This window comes from Rhinopithecus roxellana, chromosome 12, assembly GCF_007565055.1.
Source record: "Rhinopithecus roxellana isolate Shanxi Qingling chromosome 12, ASM756505v1, whole genome shotgun sequence".
NCBI classification, from domain to species: Eukaryota; Metazoa; Chordata; class Mammalia; order Primates; family Cercopithecidae; genus Rhinopithecus; species Rhinopithecus roxellana.
The window spans coordinates 110011945-110036706 of NC_044560.1; the positions used below are offsets into that span (position 1 = coordinate 110011945).

The 24762-nt window shown below is 49.1% G+C and overlaps 1 protein-coding gene across 2 annotated transcripts; it reads right to left on the reverse strand.

Annotated features, from left to right (window-relative positions):
- Nucleotides 1–216: 216 nt before the first annotated feature.
- On the reverse strand, nucleotides 217–12855 carry IZUMO2 (IZUMO family member 2). 2 transcript variants are annotated; one of them, XM_010369534.1, is made up of 7 exons: nucleotides 12538–12855; nucleotides 12318–12392; nucleotides 8401–8487; nucleotides 8131–8151; nucleotides 7157–7237; nucleotides 2263–2389; nucleotides 217–315 (listed from the first exon to the last, which is right to left on the reverse strand). In XM_010369534.1, exons 1-7 carry the CDS (start codon nucleotides 12767–12769, stop codon nucleotides 273–275), a joined length of 666 nt encoding a protein of 221 aa, XP_010367836.1. In that variant the 5' UTR covers nucleotides 12770–12855; the 3' UTR covers nucleotides 217–272. The 2 variants fall into 2 exon arrangements, with proteins under 2 accessions (XP_010367836.1, XP_030769153.1); XM_030913293.1 differs by lacking the exon at nucleotides 217–315 and adding an exon at nucleotides 1348–1463 and having other exon boundaries at nucleotides 2261–2389; nucleotides 12538–12769.
- Nucleotides 12856–24762: the final 11907 nt, after the last annotated feature.

Consider the following 24762-nt stretch of genomic DNA (forward strand, 5'->3'; position numbering starts at 1 on the left):
CTTCCCAGAGGAGAAATGATTGTCCCTTCAAACCCTTACAATATGCTGTCCATCCTTTTTGAAGGTCCAAGTCACTTCTACTTTGTATTAGGATAATGGGTGTCTACAGATGAGTGGGATCTGGTCCCAGCTTTTGAGGAGCATCCAGTTAGGTAGAGAAACAGAGCCGGACACCAACTAGGGGGAGGGTCCCCAGGAAACGGACAGAGACATTGATGGATTTGTCACCAATTTTATTAATTTTCCTTTCTCCTTACCCCCAAACCACTGTCCTACTGCAGCAGGAGTTTTCGGTTTTGTCTGTATGTACAAGCCCTGGTGAGAGAGAAAAAGCCTGTAGATTAGAATGAGAATTTCAGGCTCCTCCAGATCAAAGGACCCATAACTTCCCTCCCATAACTTCCCTCCAATCTTTGGCCTGATTTGGCTCATCCAGTCATGTCATGGGTATCTGGGCAGATTTTCAGGTTCTCTGCCAATCGGAGTTGGTGAGGAGAGAGGAGAGAAAAGTTGGGACCAGGGGTGACGGTAAAATGTGGGAACAGAAAGAGTCTAAAAAGACAAGAGGAGACACAGGCAGAAATGGAGAGAGATAAGGAAGAGACAGGGTATAGTGGAAGCAGGTATAGTGGGCTACACTGTGTCACCCAACCCAAAGATATATCCAAGTCCCAACTCCTAGTATCTGGGAATGTGACCTTAATTGGAAACACGGTCTTTGCAGATGTAATTAAGTTAAGGTGACATGAGATTTAGGATGGGCCCTACATCTAAAGACAGGTGTCCTTAGAAGAGAAAGGAGAGGGAGATTTGAGACGGACACACAGGAAACAAAGCCATGTGAAGACAGAGGCAGGGATTAGAAGGGAGCCAAGGAGTGCCAGCAGCCACCAGCAGCTAGGACACAGACGTGGGGTGGATTCATTCTCAGAGGCTGCGGAAGGAACCAACTTTGCCAACCCCTTGATTTCAGACTTCTGCTTTCAGAACCCAGAGAATACATTTCTTTTGCTTTAAGTCACCCAGTTGGTGGTGATGTTACAGCAGCAATAGGAAATGAATACACAGGGAGACAGAGAAATGAGGAGAGAGAGTTGGAAGAGAGGCTGAGCAAGTTCACAGTGAGAGCTGGCCTGCAGGGAGCACTCCCCATGCGCTAAGTGTTATTAAGAGCGTTCACTATGGGCGCGGTGGCTCAAGCCTGTAATCCCAGCACTTTGGGAGGACAAAGCGGATGGATCACCTGAGGACAGGAGTTTGAGACCAGCCTGGCCAACGTAGCGAAACCCCATCTCTACTGAAAATACAAAAATTAGTCGGCATGGCGACGGGCACCTGTAGTCCCAGTTACTCGGGAGGCTGAGGCAGGAGAATCGCTTGAACCTGGGAAGCGGAGGTTGCAGTGAGCCAAGGTCGCAAGATCACGCCACTGCCCTCTAGCCTGGGCCACAGAGCAAAACTCCGTTTCAAGAAAAAAAAAAAAAAATTTAAGAAAAAAAGAGCATTCACTGATTCACTGCTCATCACACCCCCCAGTGGGAGGTGGTGGCATTACTCCCTTTTTGCAGATGAAGAAACGGAGGCGTTAGGGAAAGGAGATTAATGGGACACTTGGAGGAGGCAGAGAGAGAGAGAGAGAGAGAGAAATTGAGACAGAGAGGGGAAGACAGGGGCCAGAGAAGGGGCTCGGGGTGGGGGCACAAGCAGAAAGAGACAGGGAGATAAACTTAGAGGGGGAGAGGAAGGTGAGGGCCACTTCCTCCCTAGGCACAGGGCCTGGGGTCCATGGAAATGTTTTCACTGTAGTATCTTTGAAAGCCAGAAGAAGATGAATATAACAGTAATTATGATGACGACGAATAGAACATAATTAATCCAACTTGGATGATATTTGTCTTTCTACCAAGGAATCCACAAAACATCACTTTTAGGGTTTTTTTGGTTTTGGTTTGTTTTTAGTGTAAGAAGAGGCCCACAAAGGCAAAAGTGCTGAGGACCCGGGAAGGTTGTAATGTGACCCAGAGGTGGAGAAAAGGGGAAATGAGAAAGACAGACAGACAGAAGTACAGATGAGAGAATGGTACGGGGGTGGGGGGCGGGAGGGAGAAGAGGGAGGAGAGAGAGAGAGAAAAAGAGAGATAGAGACTAAAGTGTCTGAAAAGGAGACTCCCAAAATACACAGTGACCCATCCAGGGAGTTGCCATTGTTGCGGGGCTCACGGGGTCCCACGGGGGACTGAGGAGGGGGCAAGGATGACTCACGAGACCACGATGACCATGAACATAAAGATAGCCAGAGACACAGAAATGAGGATGCCCAACAGCGCCTGGTTCCTCAGGTATTTGTTGTCCATCTGGTACTGCAGGGCCACGCGGGGTTGCCGGTCGACTGGAACGGGTAGGAAAACAGCCCCGACCTCCAAGTCACCACCCCTCCTTAGCCTCATACCCACCCCACCTGTTCATTCAGCAGCCTGGAGCAGGGGTGGGGGTGGGGCGCTCTCTCTTCCTATTTGTTCCCTGCCCTCTGCTGGGATCTGACTCTCCATTTATCCATTCCTCTAATGCTCTGTCTCAGGCACCATTGTAGGCACTTGGGATACAACTGGGAACCAAGCTGGCAAACTGGCCTCATGGAGTTGACAGTCTACCCTGCATACCACAGTTATCACAGTTACAGTGAGAGGCTAGTTCTAAAAGCATTTCATTTGATGGGATGGGGTGGGGTGAGGACTTAGGAAGTTTGACCCAAAACCAAAAGGTACAGATACAATGGCCAGGCATGGTGAGCTCGCACCTATAATCCCAGTACTTTGGGAGGCTGAGGCAGGAGGATCACGTGAGCCCAGGAGTTCAAGTCAGCGTGGGCTGTGAGATCCTATCTCTACAAAAAAGAAAAAATTAGCTAGATATGGTGGCACGTGCCTGTAGTCCCAGCAGTTCAGGAGGCTGAGGAGGGAGGACTGCTGGAACACAGGAGGTTGAGGCTCCTGTGAGCCATGACTGTGTCACTGCACCCCAGCCTGGGGCACGAACCAAGACCCTGTCTCAGAAAACAAAAACAAAAACAAAAAAAAACAGAGACGGCGGTGGCTCAAGCCTGTAATCCCAGCACTTTGGGAGGCCGAGACGGGCGGATCACGAGGTCAGGAGATCGAGACCATCCTGGCTAACACGGTGAAACCCCGTCTCTACTAAAAAATACAAAAAGCTAGCCGGGCGAGGTGGTGGGCGCCTGTAGTCCCAGCTACTCGGGAGGCTGAGACAGGAGAATGGCAGGAACCCGGGAGGCGGAGCTTGCAGTGAGCTGAGATCTGGCCACTGCACTCCAGCCTGGGTGACAGAGCGAGACTCCGTCTCAGGAAAAACAACAACAAAAAACCCAGAGACACTGTGCACGTGAGACGGAGGTGCAAAATGCAACAGTTTCACAAGATGAATGTCTTAGTTGCTACATCTTAGCTGTTGACCCTGAAGGTGGCCTTGGGAGTTGCTTTCTGCATCTTCCACTTACCACCCACCACCAACTCTTTCCTTCTATCAGCAAAGCCTCTTGGCTTGACCTTCAAACTGTAGGCAGAATCCAATCTACCTCCACGGCTACCAAGCGGGTCCAACCCCAGCCCAAGGCTTCTCTTAGGGGGCTCCCTTGACTCCTCCTCCCACAGTTCCTCACATGGCCTCCGGGAGGCGCTGTTAAAACCTAAGTCGGCTCCCTGCGCTCAGAGTCTTCCTGCTACTCCATGGCCCCCCATCTCAGAATAAAAACTCAAGTTCTCACATGCTCTCTAGCAAGCCCTGCACCATCTGGTTCCCACGTGACCTGGCCATTGCCACCCTACTATTCTCTTTCATTCACTGGGCTCTGGCCACACTGGCCTTCTCCTACTTGTTGCTTAATCATGTTGGATCTTTGCATGTGCTGTTCCCTCTGTCACTGACACTGTTCCCATCACTTGCTTACTTCCTTCAGCTTTCAAAAGTCACCTCTTTAGAGGGGACCTACATCTGTACTTTCTTTCTTTTTTTTTTTTTTTTTTTTTTTTTGAGACGGAGTCTTGCTCTGTTGCCCAGGCTGGAGTGCAGTGGCTCAATTTCAGCTCACTGCAAGCTCTGCCTCCTGGGTTCACACCATTCTCCTGCCTCAGCCTCCTGAGTAGCTGGGACTACAAGTGCCCGCCACCATGCCCGGCTAACTTTTTTGTATTTTTAGAAGAGATGGGGTTTCACCATGTTAGCCAGGATGGTCTCGATCTCCTGACCTCGTGATTCACCTACCTCGGCTTCCCAAAGTACTGGGATTACAGGCATGAGCCACCGCGCCGGGCCTACATCTGTACTTTCTAAAGTAGCAGCCTCCCCCGAGGCACTATTTACCAAACCATTCTGTTTTCATTAGAACACTATTGCCACCTGAATCCAGCCTGTTTATCTGTTCATGTAATTACCATCTAACCCAGTGGTTGTCAATCAGGGATAATTTTGTCGCTCAGGGGACATTTGGAAATGTCTAGGGACATTTCTGATGGTCATAATGGGGAGGGAGATGCTACTGGCATCTCGTGGATCGAAGCTAGGGATGCTGCTAAACATCCCACAATAACCAGGACAGCGTCGCTAACAAAGAATGATCCAGCTCCATATCTCAACAGTGCTGAGGTTGCGAAACCCTAGTCTAACCTCTGGCCCCATTAAAATGTGGGCTCCATGAGGGCAGGAACTACATCTGTCTCCCATTCCACTGTTCCTCAGTTTGGGACATCGTAGCGTGCTCAAAATATTTGTTGTCACCAAATACCAGCCAAAGGAAGCAAACAAGCAAATCCAAAAGTGGGACACCCTAGAGGACACACTCCCTTCTTTTTCAATGCCAATGTCATGGAGGCAAAAAAACAAAAAACAAAACAAAACTGGTAAGAGAAACTGTTCTAGGTCGGGTGCAGTGGCTCATGCCTGTAATCCTAGCACTTTGGGAGGCCGAGGTGGGCCAATCACTTGAGCCCAGGAGTTTTGAGACCAGCCTGGCCAACATGGTAAGACCCAGTCTAAAAACAAAACAGAACAAAACTGTTCTAGATTTTAAAAAGAAGTGAAAAACCTAACAATTGAATGATATAAGAAGTCCTTTCATTGGATCCTGGTTTGAACAAATCAACTGTGAAAAATATTCTGGGGACAATTAGGGAAGTTGACAGTGGGACCTGGAATTTGACATTGAGGAATCATTGCTCGGTTTGGTGGGTGTGGTAACGACATTGTGGCTGCTTAGGAAAATGTCTTTATTTTTAGAGGTACATTCTATGTATGGGGCATAGTGTCTGTGATTTCTTTTAAGATACTATGGCAAAGAATAAAGTAGGTGAAATAAATGTGGAAGAATGTTCATTGTTAACATAATTTGATAGTAAGTGCTACTTCTGAGATTATGATCAGAGAGGCCTGTCTGAGGAAGTGACCTTTGAGACCTGACTTAAGAAGTGATTGGAACAGTGTGACAGAGAGAGGGAGCAGCATGTGAAAAGATCCAGCATGACTATTCAATAGATAGATATATGTGGATAGATATATGTGGATTCATTGTACCATTGTTTTTTTTTTTTTTTGAGATGGAGTCTCGCATTGTCACCCAAGCTGGAGTGCAATGGTGCGATCTTGGCTCACTGCAGCCTCCACCTCCTAGATTCAAGCGACTCTCCTGCCTCAGCCTCCTGAGTAGCTGGAATTACAGATGCCCGCCACCATGCCAGGGTAATTTTTTGTTATTTTAGTAGAGACGGGGTTTCACTATGTTGGCCAGGCTGGTCACGAACTCCTGACCTTGTGATCTGCCTGCCTCGGCCTCCCAAAGTGCTGGGATTACAGGTGTGAGCCACTGCGTGTCCTGCCTCTTTGTATTATTCTTTCTGTTATGAGAATATATGTTTTTTAGGCTGGGCATGGTGGCTCATGCTTTTAATCATGGCACTTTGGGAGGCTGAGTGGATCACCTGAGGTCAGGAGTTTGAGACCAGGCTGGCCAACATGGTGAAACCCCATCTCTACTAAAAATACAAAAATTAACCGGGTATGGTGGTGCATACTTGTAGTCCCAGCTATTTGGGAGGCTGAGGCAGGGGAATCACTTGAACCTGGGAGGCAGAGGTTGCAGTGAGCCAAGATGGTACCAATGCACTCCAGCCTGGGCGAGACTCTATCTCAAAAAAAAAAAAAAAAAAAAAAAAAAAGCCATGTGCAGTGGCTCACACCTGTAATCCCAGTACTTTGGGAGGCCAAGGCAGGCAGATCACGAGGTCAGGAGATCGAGACCATCAGGCTAACACGGTGAAACCCCGTCTCTACTAAAAATACAAAAAATTAGCCGGGCGTGGTGGCGGGCACCTGTAGTCCCAGCTACTAGTGAGGCTGAGGCAGGAGAATGATGTGAACCTGGGAGGCGGAGCTTGCAGTGAGCCGAGATTGCGCCACTGCACTCCAGCCTGGGCAACAGAGTGAGACTTCATCTCAAAAAAAAAAAAAAAAAAAAAAAGTTGGGCACAGTGGCTCACGCCTGTAATCCCAGCACTTTGGGAGACCGAGGCAGGTGGATCACCTGAGGTCAGGAGTTCGAGACCAGCCTCAACATGGAGAAACCCCGTCTCTACTAAAAATACAAAATTAGCTGGGCATGGTGGCGCATGCCTGTAATCGCAGCTACTCGGGACGCTAAGGCAGGAGAATTGCTTGAACCTGGGAGGCAGAGGTTGCGGTGAGCCAAGATCGCACCATTGCACTCCAGCCTGTCAACAAGAGCGAAACTCTGTCTGAAAAAAAAAAAAAGAATGCATTTTTTTAGATTTATGAAAGAATGAATGAGTGAATTCAGCACAGCCTTCCAAATTCCCCAGGTACAGCAACGGCTAAGAAGAAAATGTTTTTCTGGCACCTGCCATTCTGGTGCTAGGGGCATTCTAAAGTTCCGGGGAGTCTTTCCATTTACCAGATGGAGGAAAGTGAATTTCAGAATACAGAAGCAACTTCTGGGCCACACTCTAAGTAAATGGTTAGGGCAGGATTCGAGGCTACATGTGGGAGCCTTGAAACCCATATTTAGTGGGTCATGGCTGTCTTAATCTCTCGCACGCCTGTCCCATGTCTTCCCCAACCCCCAGAAGCTTACCAAAGCAGTACTTTTTGTGGATACACTGGGGTCTGATCCTCTGGCAATGTAAACAGTCCAACACCTCTTCTTTTAGCCAGCCTAGGCAAGGGGAAAGGGAGAAATAAGACAAGGGCAGATACCAGAGGACTGGCAAGCGTGGGAAGGAAGAAGGAGAAAGAGGAGATGGGGTCCCTTGGCTCTCCTAAATTTCAGAGATTCCACTGCCCAGCAGAGGAACCGAGCAAAATGCACTGACAATTCACATAAAAAATAATTGTTATATAATCATTGAAGAGTTCAATTCAGTTGCAGTCATCCAGTAGATTCAGCATTCTGTTTGTGGACATTTAATTAAACATTTGTAAATTCTGAGTTTGCACTTTTCTTTTTCTAATTTGGAGCCACCTTTGCAGACACTGGTGAGATGTCCCCTCTTTGGGCACACTGTGTCCTCCTCTACTGGTGCCATACAGGAGGACTACATTTCCCAGGGTGCCTTTCAGTAAATTGTGACCTTGTGACCTAGTCCTGGACAATGGAAAGTCAGCAGGATCATGTGTGTCTCTTCCAGGCTTGGCTATAAAACTCTCAGTGTGATTTCTATTGCTTTTCCGTTTGAAGCATGCTTAGAAGCTGCCACGTGTGTATAGCCTGGATCCCTGAGTCACCACCTGGACTGCCACTCAACTCTCAGTGAAATTTGGGTGAAATAAAAATAAAGCTTTGTTGTATTAAACCACTGAGATGTGAGGGTTTATTTGTTAATACAACATAGCCTATCTTATCGTGACTTACATACCTTCAAAACGTTGTTTTGCAGATAGTCGTTATTTTCATAAACCTTTAAAAAGCAAATCTCCCTAGGTTCCATGGCTTTGGGGTAAGGAAACTGCCAAATGGAGTAAGGAGAGGTAGCCAGGCTTGATTTGGGGAGACAGGGCGAAGGGGGTTAGGAGCGTAAAGAAGGGAGAGAGAGATGATCCAGAACTCACGGCAAAGTTTGGGGTTGCAGGCTGCAAGAGAAAATTGCTGAGGTGAGTTAAATTGGGATGGTAACTTGATAATTTAATTGGCGAGGGATCAGGAGAGCAGGTAAGGAGTGAGGCTGGGAAAGGACAGAAGGGGAAGACTGGGGAGAGATGAAGAAGGCTGAGTTATAGGAGAGGTGAAGAAGGAGTTTGGTTTGGGAGAAAAAGTGGTAAAAGTGGATCAAGAGATCAAGGGAGAAGGGGAGAGGGGATTGGTGGAGAGATATGCTGCACCTTTTAATTGATGTGAAATTAAAACTTTCTTGAGTTCCTTGATCACATTCGCCCTGAGGGTCACCAACTCTTCCAGCAAAGGCTCATCTGAGGAGAGGAAGAGATCTCTGTGGGGTGGGAGGCACCCAGAAAGCCCACCCCACTACCTGCAGCTTCCAGGAGAAGATATGAGGAAGCTCCTCTTCATTTATAAGGGGTAACCAAAACCAGGATTACAAAGGGTCTCCTGGGCAAATCTATGGCCGGGGAGATCCTGCATCTATATTCTGATTCACTGTGGGGCCTAGGCAAAGCCATCCTTCCTTGGCCTCACCTTCCTCATCTGGCAAGTGAATTTGATCTCTCTTCTCCTCTTTTTTTTTTTTTTGAAACGGAGTCTCACTCTGTTGCCCAGGCTGGAGTGTAGTGGTCTGATCTTGGCTCACTACAACCTCCACCTACCAAGTTCAAGTGATTCTCCTCCCTCAGCCTCCCAAGTAGCTGGGATTACAGGCATGTGCCACCACACCCGGCTAATTTTTTGTATTTTTAGTAGAGATGGGGTTTCGCCATGTTGGCCAGGCTGGTTTCAAACTCCTGACCTCAGGTGATCCTCCCACCTCGGCCTCCCAAAGTGCTGGGATTACAGGCGTGAGCCACCGTGCCTGGCCTCTTCTTTTTTGTGTCTACATTCACTCCTTCATGATTTCAATCCATATGGCTTTAATATATTACCTAGCCTTGCACTGTCCAGTGTGGTAGCCACTAGCCACACATGGCTACTGAACACTTGAAATGGGCTAGTCTGAACTGAGATGTGCTGTAGGTGTAAAATGTACACTGGATTGTAAAGATATCGTGCAAAAAACCTGTAAAATATATTGATAATTCCTATGTGGATTACATGTTGAAATGGTGATATTTTATATATTGGATTAACTAAAATATATTATCAAAATTAATTTTATCTGTTTCTGTTTACCTTTTTAAAAACACAGCTACTAGAATTTTTATTTTATTTTATTTTATTTTTGTTTCTGAGATGGAGTTTCACTCTTGTTGCCCAGGCTGGAGTGCAATGGTGTGATCTCTGCTCACTGCAAACTCTGCCTCTGGGTTCAAGTGATTCTTCTGCCTCAGCCTCCTGAGTAGCTGGGATTACAGGCACCCACCACCACACCTGGCTAATTTTTGTATTTTTAGTAGAGATGGGGTTTTACCATGTTGGCCAGGCTAGTCTTGAACTCCTGACCTCAGGCGATCCACCTGCCTCAGCCTCCCAAAGTGCTGGGATTAGAGATGTGAGCCACCACGCTACTAGAAAATTTAAAATTTAAATTTAAAATTGCATATGTGACTCCTATTTGTGGCTGACATTCTATTTCTATTGGATGGTGCTGTTCTATACACAGATGCCCCCCACATTTATATTACTAGCCCAAGGGGCTCAACGAAGGTGGGATTTATATATCCAGCTATCTGGTCAAGATCTCCAATTGGATGTCTAAGAGGCATCTCAAACCCACTAAGTCCAAAACTGAACCCTCGTTATTCTCCTCCAGACCTACTCCCAATCTCCCAAGCCTACTCCATCTTAGTAAATAGGTATGTCACGATTCTAATTGCTCAATTCAGAATCCTTGGTGCTATCTTTGACGACTTTCTCTTTTTCTTTTCTTCTTTTTTTTTTTTTTTTTTGAGACGGAGTCTGGCTCTGTCGCCCAGGCTGGAGTGCGGTGGCCGGATCTCAGCTCACTGCAAGCTCCGCCTCCCAGATTTACGCCATTCTCCTGCCTCCGCCTCCCAAGTAGCTGGGACTACAGGCGCCTGCCTAGTCGCCCGGCTAGTTTTTTGTATTCTTTAGTAGAGACGGGGTTTCACCGTATTAGCCAGGGTGGTCTTGATCTCCTGACCTTGTGATCCGCCCGTCTCAGCCTCCCAAAGTGCTGGGATTACAGGCTTGAGCCACCGCGCCCGGCCTTCTTTTCTTCTTTCTTTCTTTTTTTTTTTTTTTTTGTGAGACGGAGTTTTGCTCTTGTGGCCCAGGCTGGAGTGCAATGGGGCGATCTCAGCTCACCACAACCTCTGCCTCCCGGGTTCAAGAGATTCTTCTGTCTCAACCTCCTGAGTAGCTGGGATTACAGGAATGTGCTACCACAGCCGGCTAATTTTGTATTTTTAGTAGAGATGGTGTTTCTCTATTTTGGTCAGGCTGGTCTCGAACTCCCGACCTCAGGTGATCCACCTGTCTCAGCCTCTCAAAGTGCTGGGATTATAGGCCTGAGCCACCACGCCAGGCTGACGCCTTTCTTTTTCTTTTTTTTTTTTGAGATGGAGTCTCGCTCTGTTGCCCAGGCTGGAGTACAGTGGCCTGATCTCGGCTCACTGCAAGCTCCGCCTCCCTGGTTCCCACCATTCTCCTGCCTCAGCCTCACTAGTAGCTGGGACTACAGGTGCCCGCCACCACGCCCGGCTAATTTTTTGTATTTTTAGTAGAGACCGGGTTTCACCATGTTCGCCAGGATGGTCTCAATCTCCTGCTCATGATCCGTCCGCCTTGGCCTCCCAAAGTGCTGGGATTACAGGCGTGAGCCACCGCGCCCGGCCGACGCCTTTCTTTTTCTTATAGTGCAATTTGTCAGCATGACTGGCAACAAATCCTGTTTGTTCAATATTCAAAACACCCATTCCCTCCCCTTAACTCTAAGATCTCATCTTCCACAGAGACAATGTCGCCTTCTCACTCCACTCTGGCCTTCTTGGATGTTCTGTGAATATGCCAAACATAGTCCCATCTCAGAGAGTCCACCAGCTGTTCTTTCTGCCTGCACCCTTCTGCCCCCAGACCCTGTCATGGCTGCTTCCCTCTCCCCTTCAGGTCTTTTCTCACATGCTCCCTTTCCAGGGACATCTTTCTTGGATGCCCTACTTTAAGCCGCAATCCCCACCCCTACTCACAGCACTTGCTATTCCGTGGTCCTTGCTTTGTTTTTTTCCTCCTTAGTATTTCCCTCCATTTGACATATTTTATTGGGCAATAAAGGATTAACGGAGCAGGCCTGGGTTGTCCCAACCCTGCACGTTCCCACCCCCCACCCCCCCCAACACACAAATTTCGCTCATGCCTGGCTCACAGAAGGTAATCTCTATGTCCTTGGAATATCCTGCCTGTTAAGAGTATCTTGGTTTGGCTGGCACGGTGGCTCATGCCTATAATTCCAGCACTTTTGGGAGGCCGAGGCGGGCAGATCACTTGAGGTCAGAAGTTTGAGAACAGCCTGGCCAACATGGTGAAACCCCGTCTCTACTAAAAATATAAAAATTAGCCGGGCATGGTGGTGGGTGCCTGTAATCCCAGCTACTTGGGAGGCTGAGGCAGGAAAATCGCTTGAACCCGGCAGGCGGAAGCTGCAGTGAGCAGAGATTGTGGCACTGCACTCCAGCCTGGAAGACAGGGCCAGACTGTCTTAAAAAAAAAAAAAAAAAAAAAAAAAAAGAGTGTCTTGGATTACGATCAGGTGCAGCGGCTCACACCTGTAATCCCAGCACTTTGGGAGGCTGAGGCAGGAGGATTTATCCAGGCCAGGAGTTTGAGACCAGCCTGGGCAATATAATGAGACCCCGTCTCTACAAAAAATTAAAAAATAGAAAATTAGCCAGGTGTGGTGGCACAGGCCTGTGGTTCCAGCTACTTGGGAGGCTGAGGCGGCAGGATTGCTGGAGCCCTGGAGGTCGAGGCTGCAGTGAGCTGTGATGGCGCCACTGCACTCCAGCCAGGGCGACAGTGAGGCTCTGCGCCTTAAAAAAAAAAAAAAAAAAAAAAAAAAGCAAGGCTACATTACATGCGTGTTTCCTCTTATTTTTATATTCAAGGGAAGTGGTACAGACCGGCCGAAAGGAGAGGGATGCTGGAGCAGGCGTTCCCTCGGCTCTCCTACCTTTCAGAGAGTTATCCATTAAGTGCTGCGTTTGGTTCTTGACAAAGGACGCCACAAGGTCCAGTTGATCTGTCTCTGGGGGAGAAGGGAGAGGACACTCCAGTGGGCCCCCCAGAGAGTCAAGTGACCTCGCCCCCTCCAGGCCTGGCCCCGACCCCTCTTGGGGGCGTAGTCTCCGGCATCCCTCGCCCAGCCCAGCTGCCCAACTTCCAGCACGCACCCACTCTCCCCACAAACGCGTTCAGCGCGTAGTCCTGGAAGAAAGGCCCCTCCATGCCCATCAGCACGGCCCCGGCGCGGGCCTGCAGCTGCTCCAACTGGAAGCGACTGGGGATGAGGGCGGAGCGCAGGTGACTCAGGGCCTCCAGCACCGAGGGGTCGCACTGCAGGCAGCCCCAGCCTCCGGGGGCGCCCAGGCCCGAGAGCAGCAGAAGGGTCAAGGCCAGAGGCATAGCGGGGCCTTTGTGACGTCACAGAGAGGGCCCGGCCGGCCCCGCCTCCCAGTCCAGGGCGCGGTCAGGAGGCCCAGGGAGCATCAGGGTGTTACAGGTCGGTGTTTGCTGAGCACCTACTGTGTGCCAGGCATGGTTCTAGAACCTAGAGAGTCAAGAAAAAACAGAAAGCCTCTGCTCTACCCCTCTTGGAACTTACTCATTCCTCTTAAATTTATTCATTCAACACATATTGTTTTATTTTATTTATTTATTCCCGAGACGGAGTCGCACTCTGTCACCCAGGCTGGAGTGCAGTGGTGTGATCTCGGTTAACTGCAACCTCCACCTCCCAGGTTCAAGCGATTCTCCTACCTCAGCCTCCCAAGTAGGTGGGACTACAGGCAGGGGCCACCAGGTCCAGCTAATTTTTTATTTTTAGTAGAGACGGGTTTCATCATGTTGGCCAGGCTGGTCTCGAACTCCTGACCTCAGGCGATCTGCCCGCCTCAGCCTCCCAAAGTGCTAGAATTATAGGCATGAGCCACTGCGCCCGGCCCACATATTGTTTGTTTGTTTGTTTTGAGACAGTCTTGCTCTGTCGCCCAGGCTGGAGTGCAGTGGTGCGATCCTGGGTCATGGCAAGTTCTACCTCCCAGGTTCAACCTATTTTTGTGCCTCTGCCTACCAAGTAGCTGGGATTACCGTGCCACCACACTCGTATAATTTATGTATGCATATGCATATATATATATATATAGAGAGAGAGAGAGCGAGAGAGATGGAGTCTCGCTCTGTGTCACAGGCTGGAGCTCAGTGGTGCAATCTCAGCTCACTGCAACCTCTGCCTCCCAGGTTCAAGAGATTCTCCTACCTCAGCCTCCCGTGTAGCTGGGATTCCAGGCATGCGCCACCACACCCAGCTAATTTTAGTATTTTCAGTAGAAACGGGGTTTCACCTTGTCGGTCAGGCTGGTCTGGAACTCCTGACCTCAAGTGATTCACCCACCTCAGCCTCCCAAAGTGCTGGGATTACAGGCCACTGCGTCCAACCTACATGCAACACATATTTATTGAACACCGATTATGTGCCAGGTGCTGTTGAAGGCCCCCAGAGCTAGAAATGAGAAAAACAAGAGGTTCTTGCCCTTGCAGTACTTAAATTCATTAACTCAACAAATATTTATTGAGCAGCTACTATGTGCCAGGTGCCAGAGATTGACATAAGATGAACACAATCTCTGCTCATGGAGTTCAGGCTCGCACGGGTGGGAGGGAGTGGGAGGAAGAGAAACGTAAAATCTGGTACACAGACGAGTAACTGAAATAGTCACAAACTGCATTACCTGCTGGGAAGCAAATAGCCTGATATGGTTAAGAGAGTTCCTTGAGGCCAGGAGGTGGGGTCTGGTTCCCTGCTGTAGTCCAGTGCCTAGCAGGTACTAGGTGCTCAATAGATACTTAGCAAATCAATGAATCCACAAGGGAGGGTATGCTGAGGGAAGGGCACTTCATTTTTCCCTGAAATTTTCATCTTGAAAATTTTAAAATCTAGAGAACAGTTGCAAGAATGATCCAATAGGCCGGGTGCGGTGGCTCAAGCCTGTAATCCCAGCACTTTGGGAGGCCAAGACGGCGGATCACGAGGTCAGGAGATCGAGACCATCCTGGCTAACACCGTGAAACCCCGTCTCTACTAAAAAAACTACAAAAAACTAGCCTGGCAAGGTGGCGGTGCCTGTAGTCCCAGCTACCCGGGAGGCTGAGGCAGGAGAATGGTGTGAACCCGGGAAGCGGAGCTTGCAGTGAGCTGAGATCCGGCCACTGCACTCCAGCCTGGGTGACAGAGCGAGACTCTGTCTCAAAAAAAAAAAAAAAAAAGAATGATCCAATAAACACTCAGATATGACTTCACATTTTGCATTCCCTGTATCTCTCTATATATGTAGATGAATTAAATATCAATTTAATCATAGAGATTCAACTAAAAGACATTATAATAGTATACATGGAGATATAGCAAATGTGAAATTAATATATGATATATTAATATATAGTTAAATATTAATTCATAGAGATTAAATTAATTAAGATTAAATATTACTACCTGGAGGGAGAGAGGAGGAGAGAGAGAGACAGAGTAGGAGAGGGGAGTTGTCTTATTTTTTTTATTTTTTATTCTTTTTGAGACGGAGTCTCGCTCTGTCACCCAGGCTGGAGTGCTGTGGCCGGATCTCAGCTCACTGCAAGCTCCGCCTCCCGGGTTCACACCATTCTCCTGCCTCAGCCTCCCGGGTAGCTGGGACTACAGGCACCGCCACCTTGCCAGGCTAGTTTTTTGTAGTTTTTTTAGTAGAGACGGGGTTTCACGGTGTTAGCCAGGATGGTCTCGATCTCCTGACCTCGTGATCTGCCCGTCTCGGCCTCCCAAAGTGCTGGGATTACAGGCTTGAGCCACTGCGCCCGGCCCGAGTTGTCTTATTAATAGTTTAGGTGCTATAACAAAACACCATAGACTGGGTGGCTTATAAACAACAGAATTTATTTCTTGCAGTTCTAGAGGCTGGAAATCCAAGATCAGAGCGCCAACAAGATGTCGTTCTGGTGGAGGTCTCTTCTTGTATCCTCACGTGGCAGAAAGAGGGTGAGAGGACTCTCTGGTTTCCCTTTTTTTATTTTTTAATTTTTGAGATAAGAGTCTTGCTCTTGTCACCCAGGTTGGAGTGCAGTGCCACGATCTCAGCTCACTGCAACCTCCACTTCCCAGGTTCAAGTGATTCTCCTGCTTCAGCCTCCTGAGTAGCTGGGACTATAGGTGTGTGCCACCATGCCCGACTAATTTTTGTATTTTTAGTAGAGATGGGGTTTCACCACGTTGGGCAGGCTGGTCTTGAACTCCCGACCACAAGTGATCCGCCCCCACCTCAGCCTCCCAAAGTGCTGGGATTACAAAGTGTGGGATTAGATCTCAAGGAGGTGCTCACACCCAAGTGAAATTCTCTCTACTTCCGGACTGAAAGTCAGGGCCTTGCCGCCCACGTCTACCTTTCTTAGGATCATCCAGTTGTCTACCTATGTCGTGGGGGCCATAATTTGAGAAATGAACCTGAGATATTAACGTGCGCGTTCTTTTCCTCATCCCCTATTACCATCTGCCTTTCATGCAGGGAGTCAAGGTGCTGCTGTTTGACCTAAGAAGTGATGGCTAGAATGGGATGGGAAGGCCACTCATTCCTCAGCTTCCAAGCCCCAAACCCTGAGGCCCGGGTGTGAGGCAGGAAGGCTTGGGATGCAGAACCGGTTTTGTTTATCGGCTGCAGCCATGCTAATTTGGTAAAACATAAGTTAAATGAACTATGATCAGATTTCACACCCCAGCAAAAGTGGCCGAGGAAGTTCCCACACTCACCCTCCAGGCGCACAGACGTCCATCACCATGTTGTTGATGGCACCGGGAGACAAAGGCAAGCTGGGTGTCCTCACTGGGGAGGTGGCTCGCTGGTGGTACAGGACTCTGTAGCAGCTGGAAGATCAGACGAGCCTGTCCACATCATGACATGAATGGATCCAAGTGAAAACAGTAAAAAGCAAAACAAAGCGAGCAAACAAACAAAAAACCCACAGTGAAACATACAACTCAATACCATTGACATAATTTTTTTTTTTTTTTTTTCTGGAGACAAGGTCTCCCTCTGTTGCCCAGGCGGGAGTGCAGTGGCACGATCTCAGCTCACTGCAGCCTCAACCTCCTGAGCTCAAGTGATCGTCCTGCCTCAGGCTCCCACATAGAATAGAAAAAAATAGCTAAGTGTGGTGGCACGCTCTTGTAGTCCTGGCTACTTGGGAGACTTAAGTAGGAGGATGGCCTAAACCTGGGAAATCAAGGCTGAAGCGAGCCACGATCTCACCACTGCATGCCAGCCTGGGACACAGAGCAAGATCCTGTCTCAAAACATAAAAAGAAAAAGAAAAGGATGATATGTTTGTTCGTTTGTTTATTTTGAGACAGAGTTTTGCTCTGTTGCCCAGGCTGGCGTGCAGTGGCATGATCTTGACTCACTGTAATCTCGCCTCCCGGGTTCAAGTGATTCTCCTGCCTCAGCCTCCCGAGTAGCTGGCACTACAGGTGTGCGCCATCACACCTGGCTAATTTTTGTATTTTTTTAAATTATTTTTTTTGAGACAGAGTCTCACTCTTGTCACCCAGGCTGGAGTGTAATGGCATGGTCTTGGCTCACTGCAACCTCCGCTCCCGGGTTCAAGTGATTCTCTTGCCTCAGCCTCCTGAGTAGCTGGGACCACAGGCGCACACCACCACACACAGCTAATTTTTGTATTTTTAGTGGAAATGGGGTTTAACTATGTTGGCCAGGCTGGTCTTGAACTCCTGACCTCGTAATCCACCGCCTCGGCCTCCCAAAGAGCTGGGATTATAGGCGTGAGCCACTGTGCCCGGCCAATTTTTGTATTTTTAGTAGAGACGGGGTTTCACCACGTTGGCCAGGCTGTTCTCAAACTCCTGACTTCAAGTGATCCGCCCGTCTAGGCTTCCCAAAGGGCTGGGTTTACAGTTGTGAGCCACCACACCCAGCTGAAAAGGACTATATGTTTTATGCTTATCTGAGTTTGTGACTGTACAAAGTCGTGCCTGCTGCTCTAATATTTCCGGAGGGTTTTGGGGAGCTTTGTGAACCTCATGAAGTAATGTACATACACGTGTGTATTGCCAGAATGAAGGCATGCCTTACCTCATTTCGTCCACACCCCATTTGGCTGACGTGGATTGGGAGGCAGAGCAGGGACAGTCTACTCGTGTGAGGTTATGCAGGTAGAGACAGAGACAGATGTGGAGCCAGGCAGGCAGCCAGAGGTCCCCAGGCTGCAAAGCTCTGCTGAGTGACACTAATGGCCAGATCTGGCGTTGGTGTGCAGCAGGCGGAAAAGAATGTCTGGGAAATGGTTAGAGGGATTTGGCTTCAAGCCCAGCGGAGGAGGGGAGTTAGAGGAGGTGGTTCCAGCGTTGGGGGTGGGGTGAGGGGTGTTTTCTCACCATCCACTTCCCCATGCCCAGCCCCCTCCCTAGTCCACATTGTGTGGCTACAAAAACAGTGACCTGTTCTCATGCACAGCTGTGGGGGCGCAGACAGGGACAGCCACATTGGAAAACCGTCAGGCTCTATGCAGGCTGGACATGTGCACATCCCTTCCTTCACATGCACACACGGGAAATGTGTGCACACGTCCGCCAGGGTGGGCAGACACGAATCCCCTTGGCAGCGTCCTTTGTAAGGAGCTCAAGCTGGAGACAGCCCAAATATCTGTCAACAGGAGACTCACTAGATAAACCCACTGTGGCATGTTCCTCTGATGGAATCCCGCACGTCAGTGGGAGGATGATCTGGCTGCCCACAAACGTCTCTGGGGCATCGTTCAAACATGATGTTGAGCAAAAGCAGAAACAAAGGACAACATGATCTGCAATTCCTTTTTTTTTGACAGAGTCTCGCTCTGTCGCTCAGGCTAGAGTGCAGTGGCGTGATCTCGGCTCACTGCAACCTCTGCCTTCCAGGTTCAAGTGATTCTGCTGCCTGAGCCTCCTGAGTAGCTGGGACTACAGTCATGTGCCACCACACCTGGCTAATTTTTATATTTTTAGTAGAGACGGGGTTTCACCATGTTAGCCGGGATGGTCTCGATCTCCTGACCTCGTGATCCGCCCACCTTGGCGTCCCGAAGTGCTGGGATTACAGATGTGAGCCACCACGCCTGGCCTACAGCCTCCTTTTTTAAGGCTGAGTAATATTCCATTGTATGGATGGGCCACATTGTGTGCATTCATTCATTGGTCGATAAGATACGTGGGTTGCTTGCATGTCGTGTTTTGCATTCTTTTCTGGATGTGTGTTGTATTTCACTCACACAAAAACTTTAAAATAACATGCTTCGTTATTTGCATGGCCTGGGATTGAATGTCACCCCAAGGCAGAGGCAGGGCCCATGACCTGCCCTGTGGGGCACTTCTCACCTAGTTCAGTGACTCTCACACCCACGGGTGGGGCACGGTCATTCCCACATTTCCTCTCACTCCATCACCAGCACCAAGGGGTGACATCAGCTCTGCTCACACTCTGGGCCTGGAGGCTGCCACTCAGACCAGAGTCCCCACACCCCCACGAGGCCCAGGGGTTCTCTGTACACTGCCTGTCTCCACCACCTGCTCTCTGGATGGAAAACTGGGGTGTGAGGTGACCACAGGCTGTCTGCCCCCAGCCAATCCTAACTGTCCCTCTTGTTCCTCAAACTCCATCACTCACTCCCTTTGCTTTTATGCCTCCCTCTCTGCCTCTTTATCTCTCTCTCTCTGGGTCTCTCCCTCTCTCTCTGGGTCTCTCCCTCTCTCTCTGGGTCTCTCCCTCTCTCTCTGGGTCTCTGTCCCCATCTCTCTGGGTGTTTGTCCCCTTGTCTCTGGGTATCTCTCCTCCTTTCTCTGGGTCTCTGTCCCCCCAACCCTCTGGGTCTCTGTCCCTCTCTGTCTGGGTCTCTGTCCCCCTCTCTCTGGGCCTCTATCCCCTGTCTCCTATCTCTGCCCCTCTCCCTGTGTCTCAGTGCTTTGTCTCCTTTTTCCTGGCTTGCTCCTCCCTCCCTCCCTCCCTCCCTCCCTCCCTCCCTCCCTTCCTTCCTCCCTTCCTTCCTTCCTTCCTTCCCTCCCTCCCTCTCTCCCTTCCTCCCTCTCTCCCTTCCTCCCTCCCTCCCTTCTCTCCTCCCTTCCTTCCTTTCCTCTTGCCTGCCTGCCTGTCAAACTCTGTTTGAGAGCCCCATGCTCTGTGTGACATTGGGCAGGAGGCTTCCTCTCTTTGTCCCTCAGTTTCCTCACTGCACCATGGCACTCACTGGGCTGACATGAAACTGAAGGGAATCACTGTGTATCCCGGACACCTGGTGTTTAGTGGCTGCTGAACCAGACCCATGGCCCACATGGGTTGAGAGTGTGGACTCTGTGCCAGGCCCCATGCCAAGACCTAGCACCTCCTTTCATCCTCCTGGCGCGCTGTAAGGGAAGCAATGACATTGTCCCCGTCTACAGATGAGGATGATGAGGTTGTTCCACTTGCCCCAGATCAGACAGCGAGTAGGAGGCAGAGCGAGAACTTGAACTCAGGCTGCCTGGCCTCAGAGCCTGTGCTCCTAACCCTATGCTGTGAGGGTTTCACATTGGCTGTTACGTGTATCGTGTATCGGCAAATCGGGATTTCCCAGCCTCAGCGCTACTGACATTTGGGGCTGGACGATCCGTCCTTGTGGGCGCCGACCTGTGCACGGTGTAGGATGTGGGTAGCATCTCTGACCTTTACTCACTAAATGCCAGCAGCACCCTCACTCCCAGCTGTGACAACGGTAGATATGTCTGTAGATATTGCCAGAAGTCCCCCATCTGTCAATCACTGTGTTCAACACAGCGTGCAGGGATCAAGAATACACAGGCCAGCGAGGACTTAACCAAAATAAAATATCTGACATCCTTTGGGCTTCAGAAAACACCATCCAGAAAGTTAATGGACAACCATATAATATAAAAATATATTTACAACCGGGCATTCACGCCTGTAATCCCAGCACTTTAGGAGGCCGAGGCGGGTGGATCATTTGAGGTCAGGAGTTCGAGGACAACTTGGCCAACATGGTGAAACCCTGTCTCTACTGAAAATACAAAAATTAGCTGGGTGTGGTGGTGCATGCCTGTCATCCCGGCTACTTGGGAGGCTGAGGCAGGAGAATTGCTTGAACCCAGGAGGCGGAGGTTGTAGTGAGCCGAGATGGCGCCACTGCACTCCAGCCTGGGCGACAGAGCGAGACTCCATCTCAAAAAAAAAGAAAAATAAAAAAAATAAATAAATAAAGAGCAAATACTCTGGAATTAGATAGTGGTGATAGTTGCACAACCATACGAATAAACTAAAACCCACCGAATTGCACATGTTAAAATGGTGCATTTTATGGCACGTGAATTATGTTTTTTAAAAAGTTTAAAAGGTAGTTTTCTTTTTTTTTTTAAAGAGTACGGGCTGTAGCATCAGGATCCCAGCTTTGTCCCTTATGAACTGTGTGACCTGCGCATATCCCCCATACCTCAGTGTCCTCATCTGTAAAATGAAGACAACATTAGCATCTCTACAATAGTTTCACTGTGAGGGGCAAATGGGATGATGAATTTAAAGTCCTTGTACACAGACATCGTTCTGTAAATGTGAGCTGGGAGCACAGAGGTATCACTTGTGAGTCACCTGAAAAATCTGTTTGGTGAGAACTCAGCTCACATCTTCTCTCCCGCTAACCCCTGGCCCCAACCTGTCCCCCAGCCCCTCTCCCAGCCAGGAAAGTTTTATATTGCATGCATGCACTACTTTGGACCAAAATCTAGGGCCTTTCCTTTTTTTCTTTTTTTGAGACAGAGTCTGGCTCTGTCGCCCAGGCGGGAGTGCAATGGCGTGATCTCAGCTTACTGGGATCTCTGTCTGCCAGGTTCAAGCGATTCTCCCGCTTCAGCCTCCTAAGTCGCTGGGACTATAGGCATGTGACATCATGCCTGGCTAATTTTCTGTATTTTTAGTAGAAATGGGGTTTCACCACATTGGCCAGGCTGGTCTCACACTCCTGACGTCAGGTGATTTACCCGCCTTGGCCTCCTAAAGTGCTGGGATTATAGGTGTGAGCCACTGCGGCTGGCCTCTAGAGCTTCAATTTTTTTTTTTTTTGAGATGGGGTCTCACTATGTTGCCCAGGCTGGTCTTGAACTCATGGTCTCAAGTGATCCTCCCACCTTGGCCTCCCAAAGTGCTGGGATTACAGGCTTGAGCCACCATGCCCGGCCAGGGCTTGTTTTATGGCACAACACCGCAAAGGAAAGAAAAATCTTAAAGATTGTAAGGCATTATGCAATTATGAAAAGCTAATTATTTTCTGTACCTCTAAGACCAAAGGTTATAATCTCAACCTAAAAAAACCCCAGTCATGTAACATGCATTAAATATTTGACATAATGAGTGCCTAGATGTGCTTTTGAGTTGTAGAGCTGTTTGACTGTTAAAAGTACATTCAACCTGGTGGCTCACACCTGTAATCCCAGCACTTTGGGAGGCTGAGGTGGACAGATCTTGAATCTAGGAGTTGGAGACAAGCCTGGGCAACACAGGGAGACCCTGTTTCTACCAAAAAAAAAAAAAAAAAAAAAAAAAAAAAAGCTGGATGTGCTGGCTTACAGCTGTATTCCCAGCTATTTGGGATGCTGAGGTGGGAGAATCCATTGGGCCTTGGGGGTCAAGGCTGCAGTGAGCCATGATCACACCACTGCACCACAGCCTGGGTGACTGGGTAAGATCCTATCTCAAAAAGGAAGAAAAGGAAAAAGGATAAAAACGGAGGAAGGGAAGGGAAGGGAAGGGAAGGGAAGGGAAGGGAAGGGAAGGGAAGGGAAGGGAAGGGAAGGGAAGGGAAGGGAAGGGAAGGGAAGGGGGAAAAAATCCAGCCTCAGGGGCATTTCCAAGGAAAATGCTGTCCTGGTCACAGGACACTGCTCCGCCCATGGCTGAGGCAACTGTCCCTCCCTCACAGATCTTATCAGACTGTAACCTGGTATCATTTCTCTTTCCCTTGAGGACTCAGCCCTCCCCACCTCAGACAGCAACTGCTCTAGGCCAGAGCCTTATCTGAGCTCCCTAGGTCTCCAGAACTCACCCCTGTTCTAGGCACACGGTAGACATGCTTGCTTCATGCGCACATTCATTCATACACACGGTGCATGCACACCTCTATGCCAGGCACAGTTCTAGACACGGGGGCTACATCAGTGACCAGCTCAGACTCAAACCCCTGGAGCTATGTTCTAATAAAATAAGCACATGAAATATATAGTATATTTCATGGTCTTCAGCACTAAGGGGAGATAAAGCAGGAAGGGAGGGTGGGAGGAGGTGGCAGGGGTGCTGACAATTTCCAGGGTTCTGCAGGGGAGACCTCACCGAGGAGGTGATATCCAGGTAAAGTCCAAAAGGAAATGAGGAGCGAATCATGAGGTCATCCAAGGGAGGAGCCTTCTGGGCAGAGGAAACAGCAAATGCAAAGGCCCTGGGGTGAGAACGTGCTTGGCAATTTTTTTTTTTTTTTTTTTTTGAGACGGAGTCTCACTCTGTCACCCAGGCTAGAGGTCAGTGGTGCAATCTTGGCTCACTGCAACCTGCGCCTCCTGGATTCAGGCAATTCTCCTGCCTCAGCCTCCTGAGTAGCTGGAATTACAGGCGTGGCCACCACGCCCGACTAATTTTTGTATTTTTAGTAGAGATGAGGTTTCACCATGTTGGCCAGGCTGGTCTTGAACTGCTGACCTCAGGTGACCCGCCCGCCTCGGCCTCCCAAAGAGCTGGGATTACAGATGGGAGGATCGCTTGAGCCCAGGAGTTCAAGACCAGCCTGGGTCACACGGAGAGATCTCATCTTCACAAAAAATGCAAAAATTAGCCAGGGGTGGTGGTAGTCCCAGTTGCCTGTAGTCCCAGTTACTCGGGAGGCTGAGGTGGGAGGATTGCTTGAGGCTGAAAGTTTGAGTGTAGCACCTGTTCTGTGCATGCACCTTGTGTCCTTCTGCCACAGGATCTTTGCACGTGCTGTTTCTGCTGCCCGGACCACCTTACTCTCCCATTCTACCCAATGACCCCTACTCATTTTTCAACTTAAAGCTCAATGAGGACACCTTCTAAGACCTTGGGATGGTCCTGACAAGGTCAAATCCCTCTTGTTAGATGTTTTCAGAACACTTTGCATTTTTCCATGGTAGCCCTCAGCAGGGAGGGGAGTTTACACCTGTGGGTGTGACTGTCTGATTAATGATGGTCTTCCCCACCTGAATGTAAGCTCCATGTGGACATGAACTTGCTCCCTGCTGTGTCCCCAGCCCCTAGAACAATACCTGGTACACAGTAGGGGCTCAATAAATATTTGTTGGATGAATGAATGAATGTATGAATGAGAAAAATAACAAGAATGCAGGCTAACAACTAATGAGCTCAGACAGGAAGGGATAAATACAAGCCATGTTGCAAAGGAAGAATGGGTAGGAGACGGATTTGGAGAGAGAATAATAATGGCCTGGCCGGGTGCAGTGGCTCATGCTGGTAATCCCAGCACTTTGGGAGGCCGAGGCAGGCGGATCACTTGAGGTCAGGAGTTCGCGATCAGCCTGCTCAACATGGCGAAACCCTGTCTCTCCTAAAAATACAAAAATTAGCCAGGCGCGGTGGCACGTGCCTGTAATCCCAGCTACTCAGGAGGCTGAGGCAGGAGAATCACTTGAACCCAAGAGGTGGAGGTTGTAGTAAGCCGAGATCATGCCACTACACTCCAGCCTCGGTGACAGAGTGAGACCCTGTCTGAAATAATAATAATAATAGTGATAACCACCTTGGCAGAGAGAGGGAAATCCAGCTGAGATGGTAGAGGCCTATCCCAAACCTAAAATGTCGCCAGTTTTAGGAACGTTTCAGTTTGAAGGTTGAGTTTGCAGCTGGTCGCCACATGTGGCTCCAGAGCACCTGAAATGTAGTTGGTCTGAGTTGAGATGGGCTTAGAGATTTCAAAGGACTTAGTATTAAAAAAAAAAAAAGAGAGAGAGAATGTTGGCGGGGCGTGGTGGCTCATGCCTGTAATCCCAGTAGTTTGGGAGGCTGAAGGGAACAGATCACAAGGTCAGGAGATTGAGACCATCGTGGCGAACACAGTGAAACCCCATCTCTACTAAAAATACAAAAAATTAGCCAGGCATGGTAGCGGGCACCTGTAGTCCCAGCTACTCGGGAGGCTGAGGCAGGAGAATGGCGTGAACCCTGGAAGTGGAGCTTGCAGTGAGCCAAGACTGCATCACTGCACTCTAGCCTGGGCGACAGAGCGAGACTCTATCTCAAAAAAAAAAAAAAAAAAAAAAAAGTCAAAATCTCGTTATAATTTATTACAGTGACCACATGTTA

What these genes read in the sequence shown, in the direction of transcription:
- IZUMO2 (XM_030913293.1), bottom strand. Translation starts at nt 12,769, where the DNA reads ATGCCTCTGGCCTTGACCCTTCTGCTGCTCTCGGGCCTGGGCGCCCCC. An exon ending in AATTTCACATCAATTAAAAG is followed by an intron (nt 8,152 to 8,400) that starts GTGCAGCATATC and finishes TTTCTCTTGCAG; the next exon opens with CCTGCAACCCCAAACTTTGC. An exon ending in CCACAAAAAGTACTGCTTTG is followed by an intron (nt 2,390 to 7,156) that starts GTAAGCTTCTGG and finishes TACCCGTTCCAG; the next exon opens with TCGACCGGCAACCCCGCGTG.